This window comes from Hippichthys cyanospilos, chromosome 16 (assembly GCF_059441005.1).
Source record: "Hippichthys cyanospilos isolate Australia breed blue-spotted pipefish chromosome 16, RoL_Hcya_1.0, whole genome shotgun sequence".
Taxonomy (NCBI): domain Eukaryota; kingdom Metazoa; phylum Chordata; class Actinopteri; order Syngnathiformes; family Syngnathidae; genus Hippichthys; species Hippichthys cyanospilos.
The window spans coordinates 15,026,942-15,047,781 of record NC_142384.1 but is presented as its reverse complement, the minus strand read 5'-3'; the positions used below and the strand labels follow the sequence as shown (position 1 = coordinate 15,047,781).

Below are 20,840 nucleotides of genomic sequence, written 5' to 3'. Positions count from 1 at the left end.
TCAAAACCTTCTACCAGGTTACCACTGATAAAATTGATCTTACTGAACTAACCATGATTGACTTGTTTCTAATTCGATGAATTTTTACAGGTCTGTGGCTCGCTTAAACGTTAACATTTTAATCAATTTTGAAAGTGAATCAACGATAAAAGTCAATGCCAAGTCATTGATGAGAATTATACTTTTACATTGTCAGAGTCCTGCAGATATTCTTTTACTTTTGGTTTCCAATAATCCAGCGGCAATGCTTTCGGTTTCGTTTTACCAGAAACCAGTCGGTTTTGTTTTCCAAGAAACGGTGGAGTTTTGTTCCGCGTTTAAAGCAAGACTGACTTTATCGTGGGAATAGCAAGGAACATGCCAGAACGTCCCAATTCCCTGCACCGATTGTAGCACGCCGCTATGGCCCAGAGTTTCTCAATTATATGTTGCTGAGCCACTATTTGAGAAGCACAGTGCTATGCTGATTTGTTTTCATAAGTCTGACATGTTTCATTGTTTTGTTTTCATTGTTTCACTGGCCCAAGACAAATTTCCCCCTGGGGACAACAAAAATAGCCTTATCCTTTTTTTCCAAAGCCGGCCACGCCTTTTCTTTTGATAAACACAATGAATAAAAGGAAGGAACACAGCAACGTTCAGGATTTTGTTCTTTTGACCTGGTTGCAGTACTGACATATCAACCTACCGGGTAAAGAAAGGTAAGTCAAGTATTTTAAAATGATCATACAATATCAAAGTTGTGTGGCCAGTTGCGAGTAATTATCCCCTTGATCACCCCTGATGTCCGGTGGTTCTTGTGCGTCGGTCCACAAGCAATTTCCTTGGAGAAAACTGCCAGAATACTAAGCAAGAGGGGGTTCCTCTTTTTTCCAAGTCTTGTAGATTTGAGACACATTTAAGGAGACTCCGAGTGTCTCCTGAAACACACCTTAAGATAGTGCTAAATTGACTTTTTTGACTGGTTTGTGGGAGGCAATCTGACAGGGTCGCGATTCTGATAACAGCTACAACGTTTGAATCGCTAGGCGAGATCATTTTTTCATAAAAATAGTCACAGGATTAACATCTGATCAAAGTCAAATGTTGTTTATTGTCCTAGCAAGTGGCCCTCTGTAGTCCAATCTGCAGTGAGTCCACATCACTCTCCCGCACCCATTCCAACCGCCGGGAAGGTAAGGAAATGGAGTCTGCTCCTTTTTCCTTGTTTGCGTCTTTTTTGTCTACTCTTTTTGTTTTTGTTTTTTCACTGTTTCTCTATTGTAGGGTGTGATTGTTTTTTCTTTGCAATTACCTTTATTTTGTTGGCTTAGGTTTTTCGTGTGTGTGCTTTGCACTTCATGGCCATCGTATGATAAGTATCATTAGTTGTTTAATTGTATATATTCTAACGGGCATTTCCTGAAGGTTTCGTGACATTATTGGCAATTTTATGTTGTTGTTTTTTTGTTAAAGTCTATGCAGGAATCATAAACTTGAAATTGCTGTCAATAACATTTTTTACTCAATCGCATGTACAAATAACGTCATTTAAAAAAAATCAACACAATGTTTTATAGAGTTTTCATGTTGAAATATTTCAGACAATGGTGCTCCTGTGTTAATGTTCCTGATGAATTTACATTTCCTATTATTTATTGAATCATTCTTTTATTTTTAGCATCAAATGGTTCGGCTGGTCAAAAACGTTTCGATTTCAAACAAGGATTGGCATATTTTATGCATTTCAGGCACTGTGATGCACTTTGAGCGATTTTTTCGGTTTCAGAATAACCTAAACAAGCATTGTAAAAAATAAACATTTGATGAAAAGATTGTGTATGTAATAATGAGTTTCAACCGCTTTTGCACAGTTTTTCCATCACTGAGTGGAGAGGAGCACAAGCAAGTTGACATGGTCAAGATCTCAGGGAACCTGAGGCCTCAAGACCTCAGGCTGGTTCTTCTCGGAAACACGGGAACTGGAAAGAGTGCGTCCGGAAACACCATTTTGGGCAGTATGCAGTTCCTGTCAAAGGCCAGCCCCCACTCAGTGACCCTAAAATGTGAGCCTGGGTTCACTGATCTTGCGGAAGGTAAAGACCAGAAGACGCAGAGGAAAGTTACTGTGATTGACATGCCAGGCTTCGGAGACACTCGGCTCAGTAAAAAGGAGATAGAAACAGAAATGGCTAAATGTCTGTACCATGCTGCTCCTGGGCTGCATGCATTTCTCTTGGTGGTGCCCATTGGGCGTTATACAGATAACGAGAACCAGGCTGCCATCAATCTGGCCAAAATATTTGGAGATGATGCTGTCAGACATCACACGGTGGTTCTTTTTACTAGGGGGGATGAACTTGGCGACATGACTATTGATGACTTCCTGAAAGAGTCTCCCCCTGGCCTCCTGGATCTCCTTAACAAGTGTGGGGGCAGATATCATGTGTTCAACAATAAAGATACAAGCTCTGGTAAGGTGGAGCAGGTTAAAGAACTCATAACAAAAGTGGACAGGATGGTGAGCGAGAGTAAAAGAGAGTTTTATACCAATGCTATGTTAGAAGCGGCACAGGCAGCTATCCAGGAAGAGCAGAGAAGGCAAATGTTGGAGCAGAGGCAGCAAAATGATTCTCATTCGGAAACTTTCATAAATTCTGAGCCCTCTCCAGAAATCCTGAATGAGTTGAGATGGATAATGATCTGCTGCGGTATTGGAATCGTACTCGGAGTGGTCTTTGGCCCCTCCATCGCCGGCGTCGCCTGCATCAAAGGAAAAAAGGTCATATTGATGGCGAGGGTTGCAGGTGCAGTTGTTGGCCTAGGAGGCGTTGCTGTTTCAATGGCGAGGAGTGCTCCCAAGCGTGTGAACATGTTGTACCAAAAACCCTTAGTGTAAGGAAAGGTCAGACCTGTCAATCACAGGAGATTTTGGAAACCTCTGTAGTATGCTGAAAAAAAAATCAATGAAATCATCAATGAATCAACTCAATTTCCATCGCTCGAGCATCGAGTATTTACAAAAATAACTATCTTCAAGTCTTATTTTACGTAAATGCCATATTAACATACTCATGTTTTTTGTGTCTTCGCACTTAAGTAGAATAGGTCTCACCATAGTACTACGTGTTGCTAGCTCTTTATATTTTTATTAACATGTTGTTTGAGATTGAAAAAAAACAAACACATTTAAAAATACCAATAGTTTAATTTTCAAAGTAGCAAATGAGATCTCAGTGTTTTTTTAGGGAGCTGTTTTGCTATATATTGTTTTTATGTTCAAATTGCCTCATTTCTGTGATGAACCGAAATGACAAATAAATATACTTTGTAAGATGTCTGGGCCTCTGCTTTTCCGTCCATGCCAGAAAAATAATTGATCTGCATTATTATATAATAGTAGCAACAACACAAAACAAAATCATGTGGTCACTGACCAAAATGTCACACTAATATCGGCTAAATACTCACTCTCTATTATATTTGCGAATTAGCTATGCAAATCATGTCATTTTAAAGTGTAAAAAAAAATTGACAGCTGAAAAATTGAAAGCTAAAGCAAGAAAAATGAAGGTTTAACTTTTAGATAGTTATGGTTTAGATAACTTTGTTTTGGAATAAGATTCATGCATAGAATTTAATTTCAAAACCTTCTACCAGGTTACCAATGATAACATTGATTTTACTGCACTAACCATGATTGACTTGTTTCTGTTTAGATGAATTTTTACAAGTCTGTAGCAAGGAACATGCCAGAACGTCCTATTCCCTGCACTGATTGTAGCATGCCGCTATGGCCCATATATATATATATATATATATATATATATATATATATATATATATATATATATATATATATATATATATATATATATATATATATATATATATATATATTTTTTTTTTTTTTTTTTTTAACAGATAGGCTCAGTGTGGCTAAAGATAATTGATGGATGGAAGATAATTAACGATTTATTTTCCTTTTCTGATACAAAATGTCCATTTTGTCAAATTTGACCCAAAAAGTGGAGATCAGGGTAAATCCAAACAATAAAAATTGTGTTAATTTTTCTACTTAAGCAGCTTTGGTTTTGTTTAAGACGATAAGTCACGATGTAATCGATAGGCGGATGTGATTAAAGTCCCATTTGTTCTGGATCTTTTTTTTTCATTTCTATTTATGTACTGGTACAGTATTTTTGTTGTTACACTTTGCGAGTGCAGTTTCCGACCTGTGACAGGAGGGCGCGACAGGGGCGGGGTTTATTCAAATGAGAAAGGGAGCTTCTCATGGATGACGTACTATCAGGCCACGAAGAATACGGTTTTCTGATTGGTTATTGCTGACTGGTCTGCTGACAACAACGCATCGTTTTGAACCAATCAGAGTGCGCAAAGAAGGACCGCGTCTGTTTGTGAATGACGTAACTACGCTAAAACAATATGGCGTCGTCTTAAGGAAATAGAATTGTAGATGAGAATAACCGGATAGACCGCTGCCTCTTTTGAGGCGCTGGTGTTGTCCGACTTTCACTTTGATAACAACAAACAAATATCTAAGGCCTGTGTACTTGGTGCCTTCCGTTTTTATTCCACTCGAGCCTCTTGTTGTAGACGAGAGGGGGGTCGGTGCGAGCGGTCAAGGATGGACTGTGGAGAGTACATCTCACCAATGGGGAACGTAGACCCGACTCTACCGGAGTTGGGAGATGAATTAACTGTGAGGGACATCTATGGTGAGTTGCAGTGTCACTGACAACCGTGTTTTTTTTTTTTTTTTTTTAGTTTAGTTGACCGATTGCCCCTCAATTTTGTTAGCATGGCAAATGCGAGTCTTGCACAGCAGGGTATGCTGTGCCTGTTTTATTAATCGGAACCTTTAGTAAATGGAGAAAAAAAAAATTGTAATCCATTCTGTATAGTAAAATACTCAGGTTGTTCCATTCAGTATTAAGCTTGCATTCATTAAAATTGCTCAAAAGAAAAGTCTCAATGTAAGGATTTTTCCATATACAGTATGAGTATTTTCCTAAGTGTGCTTTCTCACTCTTGGCTGTCAAGAATTTGAAGACTGTCCTATAAAATCACAAACTAGCCCTTTCAATGCGTGTGTGTGTTTTTTAACAGTTGTCATGGATCAATGTGACATGATTTAATGTTTAATCGTCAAAAAATATCACAACGCAATGTAATGCAATTAAAACAATTAATAAAAATGGAAACAAAGGCAAGCGGACTATTTTCAATCCAAACAGATTTTTGATCAAACAGGTCAATTTGACCCGTAACGCAACAGGAGAGTTTAAATCACTGGTGTCTAACTCAAGGCCCAGCGGGCAGATCCCGCCCGCCATATCATTTTATGTGGCCCGTGAAAGGCTGATTTCTGACTAAAACACCAAACTTGCAAGTTGTCTTAAACTTTAAAGAAAAAAATGGGGGGAAAAAAACGAGCATTTTCTTATTCCCAAACTTTGTAACAGTTTTTGCCAGTCACTGATTTCAAAACTTGGTAATTGTGTGACGAACACACTTCAAATTTAGTTGGCTACAATGTGGCCCACAGTAAAAATGAGTATGACACCCCTGGATTAAATGAACAGAAGACTCTCAGGTGCACCGCTATGGAGCTAGAATGAAAAGCACATGAAACCAAACCAAAACGTGAACAATTTATATATTAACTGGAATTGTTCAAACACTTTTTAATCTAATTTTATTTTTTAATGTAATTTTTCTAATCCGAATCTAGAGCCAATTGCACAACGGCATGGATGAATGAACTGAAATTAGCATCTCACTGTTACAATAATTCTAAAACATCAGACAGCGGCGACTTGAATACACAACGACCGACAACACATACAAACAGAGTACATTACGGTATCGTCCGGTGGCTATATATTTTCCCTGCACCGTGTTTAGTTGTGTGTGTATGGTGCAATATTTGTTCTGTGCAAGTTGTTATGTACCAGTTCGTCAATCCTGATACCACTGCTGCTCAGTCATTTTGTCACAGAGGATCATTCGACATTTAATGATTGTTAATGTCCTTGCGAACTGCTGCATGGACATCGCACACCTTGCAGCAAGGGCTTGTTAGTCACGGGTCTTAGGATTTCATTTTCTTATTAGGAAGACCAATTTTCAGGAAACCCTTCCTTCCCTCTCACCAAGTTCAATAAAACCTTGACAATTGAGCATAATTGTTTTGTTCCCTGAAAGATTATTTGAAATGTTTTGAATTTTACCCATGCTCTTTGTTCTCTTTTCCCTGTCTGTCAGGAACCCCCCCACTCACTAATTGCTCTCATTGGGACTCTAGTTACATAACTTTTTCTTTTTTTTCATGGTAAAACCCACAAAACCGGTGCTCTTTGTTCCATCCTGTTAGGGGTTAAGTGGGCTCCTAGTTGCCTTGTCCTGTCTGTCTTTCCAATTGTCGGCCCCCCATTGAGATGCATGCATGCATGCTTTTGTGCATCTATCAGCATAAATGTGTTCATCTGCTATAACTGTACTTGAGTGTCTTCATAGAGTACATGGTGGCAAACACTGAATTGTTCATATGAAAGGATCAATTTTTGTCTCTTGGATAAAGAGGAATCAGTGTACTGTATTTCTTCAAATGTATCGATTAGATATACTGTCCCAGTTAATTGGTAAGCCCTTTAGCCATTGATTTAAAATAAAAATTCCCCACAGGGTAAAAAAGAAACAAAAAAACATGAAATCTCGTCTATTATAACACACACTGCCTGAAGAGCAAATTTGCATCATCTTTTGTAGTTGTTGCTGGTTGTCATTTTGGCAGGTGAGGGTGTATGTCATATTCAAAAGTTGCATAATTATTTCCTCCTATCATTTCGTCAGTTTCACTATCATACTGTAAACACCAGAATTTTCACTCAAAGGCTTTGAAGAAATTCTGAAGTGAAAAAGAGGCTTTTGTCCTCAAGATGCATGTACATTGTACGTGTTAATGCAAAGTCAACTTATTTTGAACAGTTTATTATTGACAAATATTCACATGAATAAATGTAGTCATTGGGTGTGTTGAGTGATGTCATCATCATGTCACCAAATGAATGTTGTTTTTGTTCTTTTAGATTTCCTTGTTACTGTATTAAAAATAGGACTATGCGACAGGTGCCGCAAGTCATTTTTCAAAAACCACGACAGTGTGCGAAAGGGATTTCCTGTGCTCAAAAAAAAAAGAAAGAAATACAACGGTACAAGTAGACATGTACAGTACTGTAGCGCAAGATCAAAGTGATCCTGTTTGGGTTTTGCACAATATATGCTATAAAAGCTACAACTACATCAACTGCATCAGCACTGCAAAATTGAAAACATTGTAGTATACTGTACTGTACAAATACTATATGTAATGCCTAATTCTATGTATACTCAAGTATTTTCGTCTACGTATTTCCTCAGAGATGCTCCAGCTTCCGCTTGACAGCCAGATTGGGGACTTCCCCGAGTTGTTTGAGGAGCGGCTGACCTCCCCCGGCCCTTTAAGCGCCACCCCTCAACCGGCCAATCAAAACTCTGGACATCCTCAAGCATCGGCCCCTGTTGCCTACCACAGCTCCAGCGATGGCCTCGCTGCCCCTCAGACATCCTCGCCCAGGTGTGGGTCCCTGCCCCCGTCACTGTCTCCTGCTCAGACCCCTTCTACAACCACAGCATCTGGAGTACAACAGCAGGTGACCCGCAGCCCTCCGCTTCTCCAGCCGCGGCCTCAATTGGTCCAACCCATCCATCCCCAATTGATGGCTCAGCCCACCATTCAGGTTTGACAAATTTCTCACACATCAATGCGCCGTTTATAAAATAAGGCTGATATCGTAAAGACAAACCTGGACTCTAAAGCCAAGTCTTGACCCTCAAAAAGAGGTCTGGATTAGTGGAGCCCCTCAAAATGGCGTTATAAGGATAAGAGGTCCCCATAAAGATGGTCAAAATCCTGAAAATGAGCCCCACCGTGTACCAAAATAAATACGCACAAAGCTCACATTGACAAAACATTGTACTCATAATTTACATCTGATTAATTTTTAGTTTTAGAATTATATAGCCACCCAATTTTTCCCTTGCATGTCACTCAGACTTCGTAAATTAAAATGACACTTTTACTGTCAAAACATCATAAAACTTGTTTTATGATCAGTTTGTTGGCCTTAGATTTCGTAAAACAAACTTTTCTATCGACTGTCATTCCAACTGTGTATACAAATCTGTCTTCAACTTTTAAATACCTAAATCCTACCCCCCCCCCCCAAAAAAAAAAAATTAACATGATGCTATAAAACAAAATACAAAAAAAAAAACACCTGGCATTTATCAACATTGCTGGAACATGGTTCTGATTAATCTCTTTTTTTTTTTGTTTCTTTCTTTTTTTATTTCATACAGATGCAGACCCAGCGACTTCCAATTCACACGTTGGTTCCAGCGCCCATCCAGACTCCGGCAGCCCAAACTGTGATGATTGCCTCCAGTGGTGGGCAGTCCAGTTTTATTCAAAACCCAGTCATCTTCCACCAGAGCCCTACTCCTGGTTTCCCTGGTGACAAAGACGTTCTATCTTGAATATTCCATTTTAACCATGTCTTTCATTTGTATTTATTAAGTTAGTTTATTTCCGGCTCTTACCTGGGTATCATTTGCCATGTTTTTCCAGTAATTCAACCACAGGTGCAGAGCATCGTGACATCACCCCAACTCCAACCAATGACAATTCACTCACGCCTCCTGCCAACCGGTCAGACCATCCAGACTCTCACGACAGGACCTACGACAGTTCATGCTGTGCCGCAGCAGGTGCATCAGGTACCGAAACCATTTTTTCACAAAAAATCTGAATTGACATTATTTTTTTGATGGTGTCCCGCTTTTTTTTTCGCCAGGTTTTGGTTCAGCCACCTCAAATTTTGAAGCCAGAATCCTTGGTTGTGTCCACCATGCCTAACCCAGCAGGAATCGCCACATTGACCACGCCCCTCCAGAACTCGACGCTGCAAGTCCCGGTACAATGTTAGCTTGGTTGCGTAGTAGACTGAGAAGCGCCTATAGTATTAAAACCAAAGGTTGTTGGTGTTTGCAACGTTCCTCGTTATTCCTTATCCGCTTTTAGGCACTGATGGGAAGCAATCACCTGACTACTGTTCTGGGCGGCGGAGAGAAGTTGACAATCAAACATTTCCAGGCAGGGTCCTCCCACTGCGCTAATGGCACCATAGCTAGCATTGAGCAAAGCGCTTTGACTGGAGGGGGGCTGTGCCAAGGGGGGGTGGTGAAGGAGGGCGAGAGAAGGACCACCCACAACATCATTGAAAAAAGATACCGTTCATCCATTAATGACAAGATTGTGGAGCTAAGAGACTTGGTCGTAGGCAATGACGTCAAGGTACGTGTTTTTATTCTGTAATTTTTTTTTTCAAATAGATATTTTCTCAAGTGACCTTTTTAAAAAAAAAAAAAAAAAAAAAACTCATTTTCCCTTCAGATGCATAAATCAGGAGTGTTGAGCAAAGCTATTGACTACATTAAGTACCTGAAACAGGCCAACCACAAACTTCGACAGGAGAATCTGGCTCTTAAGATGGCAAACCAGAAGAACAGTAAGTGTGAAACATAAGAAAGCCGCATGGAGATTCAGTGTAGTATAATTAACATCTTTGTTGATAGCAGGGCCGGTGCAAAACATCAACTCTGTCGAGGATCTGGAGCCAAAGGCGGAAATTGCAATGATGTCACCTCCGGCCTCTGACTTGGGCTCGGTTTCCCCTCAGCAATTCTCTCCCTTTGATGTGGACTCTGAGCCCAGCAGCCCCTTAATTGATAATGATCAGGTAACGTACAAGATGTTGGACATTTACAGGATTTATATTATTTTACCCACGCCATAGTGGTTTATTAACGGTGGAAGTTTGCTTTGGTATTGGAATTTAAAAACAGATCGACATTGTTTGGCTTGTCTTCTCTTAAAATGGCATTCTTTCTTTCAGATGAAGTGTGAGCCAGACTCTCCTTCCTCTGTTGGAGTGATGGACGGTTCTCGTCTGCTTCTCTGTGCCCTGACTTTCTTCTGTCTCTCCCTGAACCCTCTGCCATCGCTGTTGGGTTCTGAAATCCCCGAAAATATCTCTGTACGGCATGGATCTTCTCGAACTCTTGTATGGTTCCCGAGTCCGACGCAAGATTTTGGTGAGAACTTTTGTGTTGAAGATGGATTCTTTTTTGCGCCGCCATTGGAATTTGAAGAATTACTGCCATGAAGGCACATTACTGGTAATATCTGTGTGCTCTTTTTTTCTGAATGTTAGCCTCTTGGCTGCGCTGCCTGCTGCCATGGGTGATGGTTTGGATGCTGAGCGGGCTGGGAGCAGTTTGGGGTTGCGTGCGAGTGCTCTACCTCTGGGAACCCGTCACGCCGCTTCACTCCCCCAAATCTGTGTCTTTCTGGAGACACCGAAAGCAAGCTGATCTTCACCATAAGAGAGTAAGCCCCATTACGATTGATGGCGTTTGCATGTATTCACTCTTATTTTCCGTCTCTCGCAGGGAGATTATGCTGCAACGCTGAGCAGTTTGGAGACCTCCTTGTCCATCTTGACCAGAGCGTTGCCTTCCACCAAGCTGGACCTGGTTTGCTCGTTGTCCTGGAATCTGATTCGCTATTGTTTGCATCGCCCAACCCCGCTCGGCTGGCTAGTTTACCAAATCAGAGGCAAACATGAGGGAGATGAGGCTAGGACAAGTGCGAAGGATGCTGCCCTGGTATATCATCGTCTGAGCCAGCTGCAACTCACAGGTGAGTGTAAAAAGGGCGTCCCCTCACTAAGGTGTTGTGTTAACCTAGCCGCCCCACTGAATTTTCCACAAAGGATAAATAATGTATGAGTTTTGTTATGTCATTCATCTAAATGTGTTACGCCACTGTTTGTGTTCAAATATCCATTACTTAAAGGATTATAACAGCAGCAACATCGATTCTTTAGCCCCTTGCATGGCATCTTCCATTGTTAGTGTTGTGTTAAACAGTGGTAAGAAAAAAGTTATGAGGTCCTTTTAAATAAACATGTAATTATCTTTGTTTTATGTTTGGTTTGACAGTGCACGTCAAATGGGAGTGCCAATAAACAACTTGAAGCTGAGGCTTCCTTTTTTAAGAATGTGTGTGGTTAAGTGAGCTGAGTCAATTGCATTGGTCGCTCATATCTCAAGGCACTACTGTCCTGTGTGTCTGTGCACCGTTACGACGTGGCTGCCGCCGTTTGGTTCTGTGCCATAGCATGTTTTGTGATTTGATTCTCCTTGTAGGAAAGCTTCCTCAGCGAAGCAGCTTGTGGGCTTTGTCTCTGTCTCTGAGTGCTGTCAACCTCAGCGAGAGCGCTCAAGGAAAGATGGCCCCCGCTCAGCTTACCGAGATCTATGTGACAGCAGCTGCAGCTATGCGCACCGTACTGGGTCTCCATATCACCTGCTTGCCTGTATGTATCTTGGATCTGTCATCTACTTTTGAAGTTGTGTTGTTATTTAAAGTGATACGTTTTCCCCCCCCCCCCAGGGTTATTTACTGAGTTGTGCAGAAAGCATTGCAAATCAATGTGAAGCTAAGCATATTCCTGACTGCTTGCGCTGGCTTTTCACACCACTGGGCAGGCAGTTCTTTTTAAGCTGTGAATGGTCATTGAAATCAGACAACAGCGATGGGGTCTTCACATCGCCGAGAGACCCAGGTACAAAGACGCAGGCCACTCCCGTTTAATTTAGGGAGTTGTTGTCATGAATATGGGGCAATCAACATACTGCCATATTCAATGCTGTGGTTTTATAAGTATAAATGTTTGCTTTTTAGCGGACCCAGTGGCCCAGTTGCACCGCTGCTTCTGCAGAAAGTTGCTTGAGAAAGCTGTCCACACCCTCATCCAGCCTCAGAATGACTCAGAAGAGGGCAAACACAAAACCAGCTCTGGGTATGACGGGGGCCCTGGCAGCACTGCTTTAATGCACGGCGAATCAATTACACGACTCTTATACTATGTACTTGTTGTTGCTTTCTTTCAGGGAGTTTTCCAGTGCCCTGGACTTCCTGCAACAGTTGAATAAATGCACAGAGGACTCTCCGTCTGCTCCTCCCTTTTCAACTCCTCCCAATCACACCATCACACCAGGTACATTATTCATGAGAATGACAGCACGAAGCCAACACCTATCGGAGATATTTAAAGTGGAACCTACTTCACTGAGTTCAGATTGGACTGGCAAAGGGAAAGTCAATAAGAATTGTTTCTCTTCTTGCAGCAGTTCACTTATAGTCTCGATTTTAGCTTTTGTTAGTTAGGGCATAGTTGGACGATTGTCATAATTGATCTTTTTCTGCAATCAAAGTCATGCAGTCAATATTCTGCCTTTTAAATGTTGTCAATTCTTGTTATCGTGCTGAGGTCTACCAGATACCTTATGCATTAATCTATATAGGCAAAGCGTACAAGACGTCTTCAAGCGTTATAATTTGTCCATGAAACAGTAGGACTCAATCAGTAAGATTCTGCTTGTGTATTGAACGCCTGTCTTTAAAGCGGTCTTTTACTGCAAATCAATTTTCCTTCTTATTTGTCGGACAGTGAGAGATCCGGTGAGTCGCTGGTGGGCTTTGGTCCTAAAGGCTGCCGTATTTTGGCTTCAGGGTGATGATGTTACTGTGAGGTCTCTGTTGATGGAAGCGGAGCGAATGCCAAGAACACGGCAAACTCTTGAGTAAGTGCCAGGTCTTGTTAACTCATCGAGTGTTTCAGGATGTTTGCTGTCCCTCATTGCTGGCTCAATTTATGGAACAACTTGTATGAAATGCTGTGGTTTTTTTTTTTCTGCTTTCTTGCAGTTCACCATGTGTACTGTACTCGATTGAACTTTTTTACGAATAAATCCGCTAGTCCCAATTGGCTCTTAGTGGGCCTCCATTAGTGTATAAATGTAGTTGTGAATGGGTGAACGTGAACCTTTGTAAAGCACTTTAAGTTTGAGCATCATATGTGGTAGGGAATGCAATATACTTCTAAGTGTTCTCCGTTTACCATTTAGCTTAATGCTGGCACATAATAGGAAATGTCATGCTGGTAAAAATCTTTAAACAGCTTAGATGCAAACACAAATAGCAGCAAATGGAAACATAATATTTAACAATACTTGTCACAGACAGATTTTATTTTTTATTTTTCAATTTTCTTCTTAAAAGACATCATACTACTGTAGTTTGTGGCGGTGTTATGCGTTTGAACTTCACATGTACTGTACATATAATATGGCTCTCTGTATTATACTGTCACCTGGTGGCCACACTTGGTGCATACTATACACACAATGCCCATTGAATGAACGCATTAATAGCGTTGTAAACTTATTTAGTAATTTTTAGCAGTAAATAGGAACTATTTAGTCTAGAATTAATTTGATGATGAAATCATTTTCAATTATTTTCATTAGATGCCTTTAAAAACTCATTTTGCCATTTGCGAACAAACAAAAATGACACCACAAGTGCTCGAGGCTCAAGTGACCAATAGTGGCTCAGCTTATAAACGTCACATGACCAAACCACACAAAACAGCTGAGTCGTGAGTGATCGAGAGGAGAACGTTGCATGGCGTCATGGAGCAAATGAAACTCGTCAGTCAAGGCAGTTCTGGAAAAGGAGAGCCGCTCATTTATTTATCTTTGTACTCATTTCATCTGTATGCCTCTTGTTTTCTGTTTCAGCCACCCCCTCCCCAAAGCTGTGCAATCACTCTGCAAATCCGTTCAGATGAGTCTGTCACCTCTAAAGGGAGAAGGAACATCAGCCTGTCTGTCTCGTTGTGACCAAGCCAGCAACTTTCTCCGCTCTAGCATCTCCGTGCCCCTTGGCCAGCCTGCTGATGGGCTAAACAAGGTAAAGAGCAAAGGGAGAAAAAACAAGTTTTCCCAGAATTGGAATTCTACATATTAAGAATAGGTGGCTGTTTTGATAGCGTGGAGGTGGCTGTGGTGCATTGTAGTTGCATTGCATGATCTTCAAGCCAAGTGCAACGCACTTGCAGTGCATTACAGAGGCCTCCCCGGTCTGCGCGCAAAGATTAGTTTTCCCTGGGATGTCAGTGAAATACGTTAAATGGTCTTTCAGGAGCTGGAAGAAGGTATATTTAACTACCTTTTACCATTCATACAATAGAAGAAGTCATGCTGCGCTCTGAGTGAAATAGCGGCGAAAAGAACTCAATCCGAAGCGTCATTAAAAAGCCGTGAGCTAAAGAAAATACGATGAAAGCCTTTTTCTTTGGATTTCAAGATTGCCACGGCTACTTTGAAAAAGTGACTTACAAGTTACTTTATCAGTAACTGGCTGATGAGTTAAATGACATAATAATGTATATTCCCTCTCGATAAATTGAAAAACTGACACTAGTTCGATTGAACGATAGTCATACAGCAGTAGTTCTCCACTTAGCAAATTTGATTTGATCTTCTAAGGCGATGGAGCTCTTGGTATGTGACCTTCTACTGACGTTGAGGACCAGTTTGTGGCAGCGAGGAAGCAGCGCTATTGGGGAAGCCAGTCCCGGATCCGCAGCTCAGTTGGCTGGCTTTCAAAGTGACCTCAGTGCTCTTAGAAAGCTCACGCAGTGCTCTAGGCAGGCCCAACATAAGGTAAAGTCATGACAAGAAGTTGAAAATAACTCCATAAATCCTAACATCAGCTTAAATCATTCCCATTCTGTCGTTTGATCGGCTTTTTCTGCTCCAACTGCATTTACGCCTGGTAATAAGATGTCTCTTACTCTGTAGGTGTTTCTACATGAGACAACCGTTCGACTGATGGCTGGAGCCAGTCCCACAAGGACACACCAGATGCTGGATCACAACCTGCGACGCAGGACGCACGGCTTTCAAACTGCAGGTGAAGAGTACACCGAGCTCGCTGTGGCGCTAACACGCTAACCAAACCATCAAGCGCAACATTATTTATTTATTGACAAAGTTCTGCTCCACAAAAACTCTCCAGTTGAACAAACTCTTCCCGCTCCCGACAGAGGGCGAGAGAGAGCGAGCTCATGCCATTCTTCTCGCCTGCGGCCACCTGCCCATGCCCCTGCTGACCCCGCCCGGGCATCGCGCCCACCTGCTGGCAGAGGCCAAACGCACGCTGGAGCGGGTGGGAGATCGTCGATCGCTGCGAGATTGTCAGCAGATCCTGTTGCGCCTAAGCGGCGGCGCCACCGTCGTTGCATCTTGAACCCAACACAAACGCAAAGGCTACTTTTGATTGAACTCGTGACCTCATTCAATCCCAAAGACGGATTTTAACGTTTTTTAAGAGCCCGGAGCGTTTGTTTTCAAGTATTTGGCTAAAGAAGGGTCTAGAAGGACTAAAGTATTTTGTTACTTTTAAGTAATTAAGTACCTAGGTGATTGTTAGGCATTCATTTAATAAATAATTTGCCTTTCTAAGTAATTTACTTAAGATAGTCATCATGTACTTAAGTAATAATTACTCAACATAATTAATAATCAGCTACTTTAGTACTCAACTGCAAAAAGTCATCGATTACTGAAGCGCTCAATTGCCCAATTAGATAATTACTTAAATACTTAATTACCGAAATATATACTTTAGTTCCCTAATTACCAAAGTTGTTGATTACTGCCATTTAGTACCAGGCATTTTTTGACATTTCTTCAGCGCAGTGCTTCTCAATTATTTTTTCTAAAAACAAATCATAATTTTCTATAAAACGGGGGTGGGGGGGCGGGCCTCAATACCAAATGAACAAAACTGACAAAATTGCTAATAAAGAATATAAATAAATTCCTGGGATTGAGTTTCTGGACTCTTAAAAAAAAAAAAAAAAAAATGGATTATGCGTTTGGATTGTTCAACTTAGAACACCAAAAGAATCTATGTAAGAAGTGAGAGTCAATCATGTTTTGAAGCCCTTGTTTCGCCAATGCTCAGCTTTTGAACATTTCGGCCAGTCGCGCTGCAAAGTTGCCTCTCGGCCTCATATTTAACATAATTCATCGAAATATCGGGTGCATTAGGGCCTGTTCATATATAATTGCATCAATTCATGCAATTATGCATAAATAATCAGCACTTCTTTGAAACATCTAAATCAGTTGCTTCTTATCTACCTCATTCACAGTGCATTATACTGTGGGGGAGGAGGGGGGGGGGGGGTACCAAATTTGTTATTCTGAATTGGAAGTAAAATGTGTGGTTTTTCAGAAAATCAAAATGGAGGTATTGTGACTAACTGCGGATAATTTGTTGGGGTTGTTAATAACGTCTACTTACACAGATACGTAAACAGACATATTGTAGTACTTGTAAATTGAATATTGACTTTGTATTTTGCTTGTACATACACATAGAAAGATTTTTAAATGTAGATTCAGCGCTAAGCATTTGGCTACTAGTTCAACTAAAACTCACGTTGAAAAGGACTACTGACAGTTGTTGCTCATCAGGCCAGCAGAGCAGTTTGAAGCCTAAATGTCAAAATGAGTCGGTTGTAAACATCTTCTTTTGTACAAAAAAATTATGCAAGGCCTTGCCTAATGTAAAATAGGTGTTTGTGCTGTGATACCGTTAAAATGTTCATTTTTCAGATGTTTCTGCATTTATTAACTCATTCAATCCCATCAACATATTTGTATGTTTGTTAAAAGTCCAGACATTAAATCACAGATGCTTTTTGTATATAATTTGTATTTTTGTCAAGTGGTTGGTTTAAGGATAATTTCAAAATGGCTGATGCTAAACTTAAGTTATAATTACATAAAGTAATCTAGAGTAAGATATTGTTTTACATACTAAAATCGACGTTGGTAATGAAGTACTTAAGTAATTACTCAACGTAATCATTTAAATCAATTAATTTATTACTTAAGTACTACCAGCAATTGATTACTTCTTTCAGCCAAAAAAAAAAAAAAAAAGTAAATATGTGTCTTTGGGATTGAATGAGATAATCTTACCGGCAAAAAAAACCCCAACAACCTTGATTTTAAACAAGAATATATTGTTATATCGCATCATATTTCAAATGGCTCAGAAATTCTTAAAAGAATTTTGCTCCTCAGTTTGTCGTTTTGCTTCATGCAAGGCACTTCTGTCATTCCTGCTTTTGTGTTTTATCAATTGAAGTACTTTTCAGATTAATGCTTTGCTGGAGGATAGGAAAGACAGCCTTTTGTGTTTATTATCGTTTGAATGTAAAGAGTTGAAAACAGATGAAGACTTTTGTATTGCTGTGGTAGCTTAGGGTTGCCCTTTTTTCAAATTATTCATTTTAAAATAGAGACGCAAACACTGTTTATGCTTGTAGAAACTTATTTAAAATGATCGACAGTATACAGGTCAAACCGGGCAGATCTTTCTGTTTCTAGACTGCACAGAAAACAGAGCAATGCTTAGGTTGCCATGGATAGGCTCACTTTATTGTGTGAATGTTGAAAGCATTCACACAATGTTATTCTACATTTATTTTTATTCTTAATATATTTTTTCTTTTATACTTTCTTAATAAATTTTTTCACCTCAAAAATCCCCATTCAAAATTCTGAATTTTAATTTCGGTCAATTCACCTTGTGATAAATTTCTAACCGTTCCACAATTCCAACATACCAAATATTATATATATTTCACCAGTGTATTGCTGATTTTGCAGCAATAAAATTGTTCAGTCATTGGTTTAAGGTTTGCGTTGTTCCGATACAAAATGTCCATCTCATTTAATTCACCTAATTTCTCCTCTTTTCATTTGGCTTTCAGCATTCACAGGCAATTTATATAGAAATTGCTTCATCTAGTTACTGTGCTATTGTTATGTTATTGTTTTTCTTTTCCCCATTCTGCTTTTTACTTTCCAAATTTTGATTTTGGTGTATTTTATTTTGTAAATAAAACAAAATGTGACGGTGGTTAGTGTTCTTTTCTTTTCCTGGTCTCCAAAGAAACTTTTCCTCTGCCGAATGTCACTGGCAGTTTGTTAACCTTCCATTGAAGATTTTATTTAATATCAGTAGGGAAAAAAAAAAAAAAACGTTTTACAGCTGTTACAGTCAGAACTATAGAGAAGGTAAAATAATTTTGAATTTACCTCGAAAGGTGAACGTATATTTACACCTACTTTTTGAAATTTAATTAAAAGTTGTAATACTTTAACTTTTTTGAAAGTACTGCATAACAGTAGGAATTGTATGTGAATAGATTATAATCCTAGTTTTAATGTACGGATTTAGTTCGAGTGCAGGAACGTTTCTCGTGAGTCATGTTTTCTATCGGACCTCGTTTTGGATCGCGCAATGAAAAAAAAAATCCGGAAGTAGCAAGACAGGAAAACTCATGCACATGGAAAATTAGCACACAGAGCGATGAAGAACAGAAAAAAGACAAACAATGTCCCTACTCGGACCAAATTCAAGCCTGGCTCTAAAAAGAGAGAAAATAAATGCGTCGTGATGTTTGACGACAAAGAGCGAGAGTAAGTGAAGCCTACCTTAGAAATAACTTGAATATGATGCAGTGTTGTTGTACACTCCAAACTTCGCCCACAGAACAATACAAACGTATCTATTCTAGTATTAAATTAAAACTGAGCATATTTAGACAATATATTCTGCATTGCTAAAGGCAGATGTCTGTACTGTGTTGATGCATTTTCCTGTCAGACAATATCTCACTGGTTTCCACAAGAGGAAAGTGGAAAGGAGGAAAGCAGCTGTAGCAGAAATACGCAAGAAAATCAAGGACGAGCACAACAGAGTCAGAGAAGAGGTAAGTGCCCTTTTACATTAGAGGATCATTAAAAACTACCCTGTAGAATCACAAAGAACGGTGCTGCTTTGATAACTGTTGTTTTTCAGAGGCATAATGAATACATGAAGATGCTGAAGGAGCGAAAAGAAGCTCTTGGTGAGTCAGGCCTGTTTCTGATTAGTGCTAGCAATATGACAACTCTGTGAATATAAGCTGTGGTTGTTTTAAATACAAAAGCGTATTTGGGGTCTATATTAATTTGATAGTTAACGTCAATGCTGCTTATTGTGAAGTTGAGGCCAATGACACCAAACAGCGCCAATCAAATTATTGCAAAAAAGATCTCCGCTGTATATGATTCACAACTTGATGCATTGTGTACGTATGTATTTACAGAGGAAAGTGAAGATGATCTGGAAGATGTGATCACCAGTACGACAGAGTCTGTGCAGTTTGACCATCCAAATCACACGGTCACAGTGACTACCATCAGTGATCTGGACTTCACTACCAATCACATGCTTGAACGAGTAACGAATAAGGTGAGAACGCTCACTGGCGCGTGCGATGAGTGTTTTTGACTTCCTGTATTTTCTGGGTTTTTTCTCTTTCTAGGTCAATGAGGAACATAAAGAAAATGAAAATAAGAAGGAAGAGGAGAAACCGAAAAGTATGCCAAAACAAGCTGGGAATCCAATCTTGAACAAAAAGTAGGCTTCTATTCATGCACGTTGCAACCCGTGAAAATCGGGCATCGTTTTAGGTCAGCTGTGACTTCAAATGTAAATGCACATATTGGCGAATATGAAGTGGTTCTTAAATTTTACACTCAGTTGCCCCTGAAAAATTACATAGCTATACAACCGTTATTACCAACATTAAAAACGAAACAGTACTAGGTTCACTGTTAAACGGCAAATCAATGATTCCTAAAAGGCTTGCTTCATTATGTCAGGTTTGAACATGAACACGTGAAATAAAGCAACATTTAGAGAAAAAAAAGCTACACTTAAATAGGAATTCAATTAAACCATACTGCACTTGAAAATAACTGAAATTGTAGCTCAATATAAGTTCAAAGTTGAATACCACTAGAGGGCGCTTGCGTACCTCACTTTCGAACACTGTCTTAAAGTCACCATCATACAACCTATCAACGAACAACTCTTGTGGAAATGTCTTTAATGACACCTAAAACTCCTAAACACATACAACAGTTTTGTTTTTTTAAGTTATCTCATGATCCCCTGTAAAGCCTTCACGTACCACTATTTGAGAACGATTGCTCGAAGGTAAGAATTGGTGATCTATTTTCACACACAATACATAAACCTAAAAAAAAAAAAAAACATACAGCTGCCAGGTGTTATGTGTGACATACAGCTGACTTAGAAATCCTGTTCATTCTTTGCTCAACTCAGCCCAGCTGCACTTTAGTCCATCTGTCCCCCCTACTGTGCAGGATCCGCTCGCTGACCGCCTCGCTCAGTGCGTACACCAGCAAGGGGAAGGGGAAGAGGAAGAGGAAAGGGAAGCAGGAAGGCCGAGGAGGACGAGGCCGGCAGACTGACAAGAAGCTTGACAACAGAATCGGCGAGAGCAAAATAAGCGCCAGCAAAACCGGCAAGCGGCAGAGACGGCGAATGACAGGGAAGAAGCCGCATCAACAAGACTGACCGCTCGTCTTTTCCGGACTATTGACACGGTTCTAAGGTTCAGATGCTGGCTCCGGCCTGCTCATGTGGAAATTACATGTTTTTTTTCCTCCTGTTCTCTTCTCTCCCATTTATTTGGCCAATCATGTTGACCACTCAATTGAATGAGAACCAATACAAGTATTGGATCCGCATACTGTACTCCTGTTTGAGCGGCAAAGCTCGCGTATGAGAGCAACATCGCGGTCATGATTGTGTTTGTAGTTCAAATAATAATAAATAATGTTATTATGAATAAAGCTTAACCCACCCTTCTATTAAAACCTAACATTGTCACACTTGAGTCCCTCTGCACTGTTGTTTACACCCTAAAAATTTGCAATACTTTGCT

General features: G+C 40.1%; 3 protein-coding genes across 5 annotated transcripts; all 3 read left to right on the top strand.

The window, feature by feature from the left end:
* The first annotated feature begins 353 nt into the window (after positions 1-353).
* Positions 354-3,317, top strand: LOC148410831 (GTPase IMAP family member 4-like). 2 transcript variants are annotated; one of them, XM_088437214.1, is made up of 3 exons: positions 354-701; positions 1,107-1,175; positions 1,854-3,317. In XM_088437214.1, exon 3 carries the CDS (start codon positions 1,895-1,897, stop codon positions 2,876-2,878), a length of 984 nt encoding a protein of 327 aa, XP_088293340.1. In that variant the 5' UTR covers positions 354-701; positions 1,107-1,175; positions 1,854-1,894; the 3' UTR covers positions 2,879-3,317. The 2 variants fall into 2 exon arrangements, with proteins under 2 accessions (XP_088293340.1, XP_088293339.1); XM_088437213.1 differs by having other exon boundaries at positions 1,103-1,175.
* A 1,094-nt stretch (positions 3,318-4,411) lies between these two features.
* srebf2 (sterol regulatory element binding transcription factor 2) lies at positions 4,412-16,197 on the top strand. Of its 2 annotated transcripts, none has more exons than XM_088437594.1 (20): positions 4,412-4,718; positions 7,423-7,781; positions 8,404-8,557; positions 8,672-8,820; positions 8,898-9,017; positions 9,125-9,397; positions 9,497-9,611; positions 9,682-9,842; positions 9,999-10,197; positions 10,317-10,492; positions 10,555-10,804; positions 11,314-11,483; positions 11,561-11,732; positions 11,852-11,969; positions 12,061-12,167; positions 12,621-12,753; positions 13,753-13,924; positions 14,503-14,679; positions 14,818-14,929; positions 15,063-16,197. In XM_088437594.1, exons 1-20 carry the CDS (start codon positions 4,628-4,630, stop codon positions 15,263-15,265), a joined length of 3,411 nt encoding a protein of 1,136 aa, XP_088293720.1. In that variant the 5' UTR covers positions 4,412-4,627; the 3' UTR covers positions 15,266-16,197. The 2 variants fall into 2 exon arrangements, with proteins under 2 accessions (XP_088293720.1, XP_088293719.1); XM_088437593.1 differs by having other exon boundaries at positions 9,679-9,842.
* A 2,143-nt stretch (positions 16,198-18,340) lies between these two features.
* Positions 18,341-20,785, top strand: nol12 (nucleolar protein 12). The gene is made up of 6 exons (XM_088437387.1): positions 18,341-18,519; positions 18,707-18,812; positions 18,902-18,950; positions 19,191-19,336; positions 19,410-19,504; positions 20,257-20,785. Exons 1-6 carry the CDS (start codon positions 18,410-18,412, stop codon positions 20,468-20,470), a joined length of 720 nt encoding a protein of 239 aa, XP_088293513.1. The 5' UTR covers positions 18,341-18,409; the 3' UTR covers positions 20,471-20,785.
* The last annotated feature ends 55 nt before the right edge of the window (positions 20,786-20,840 follow it).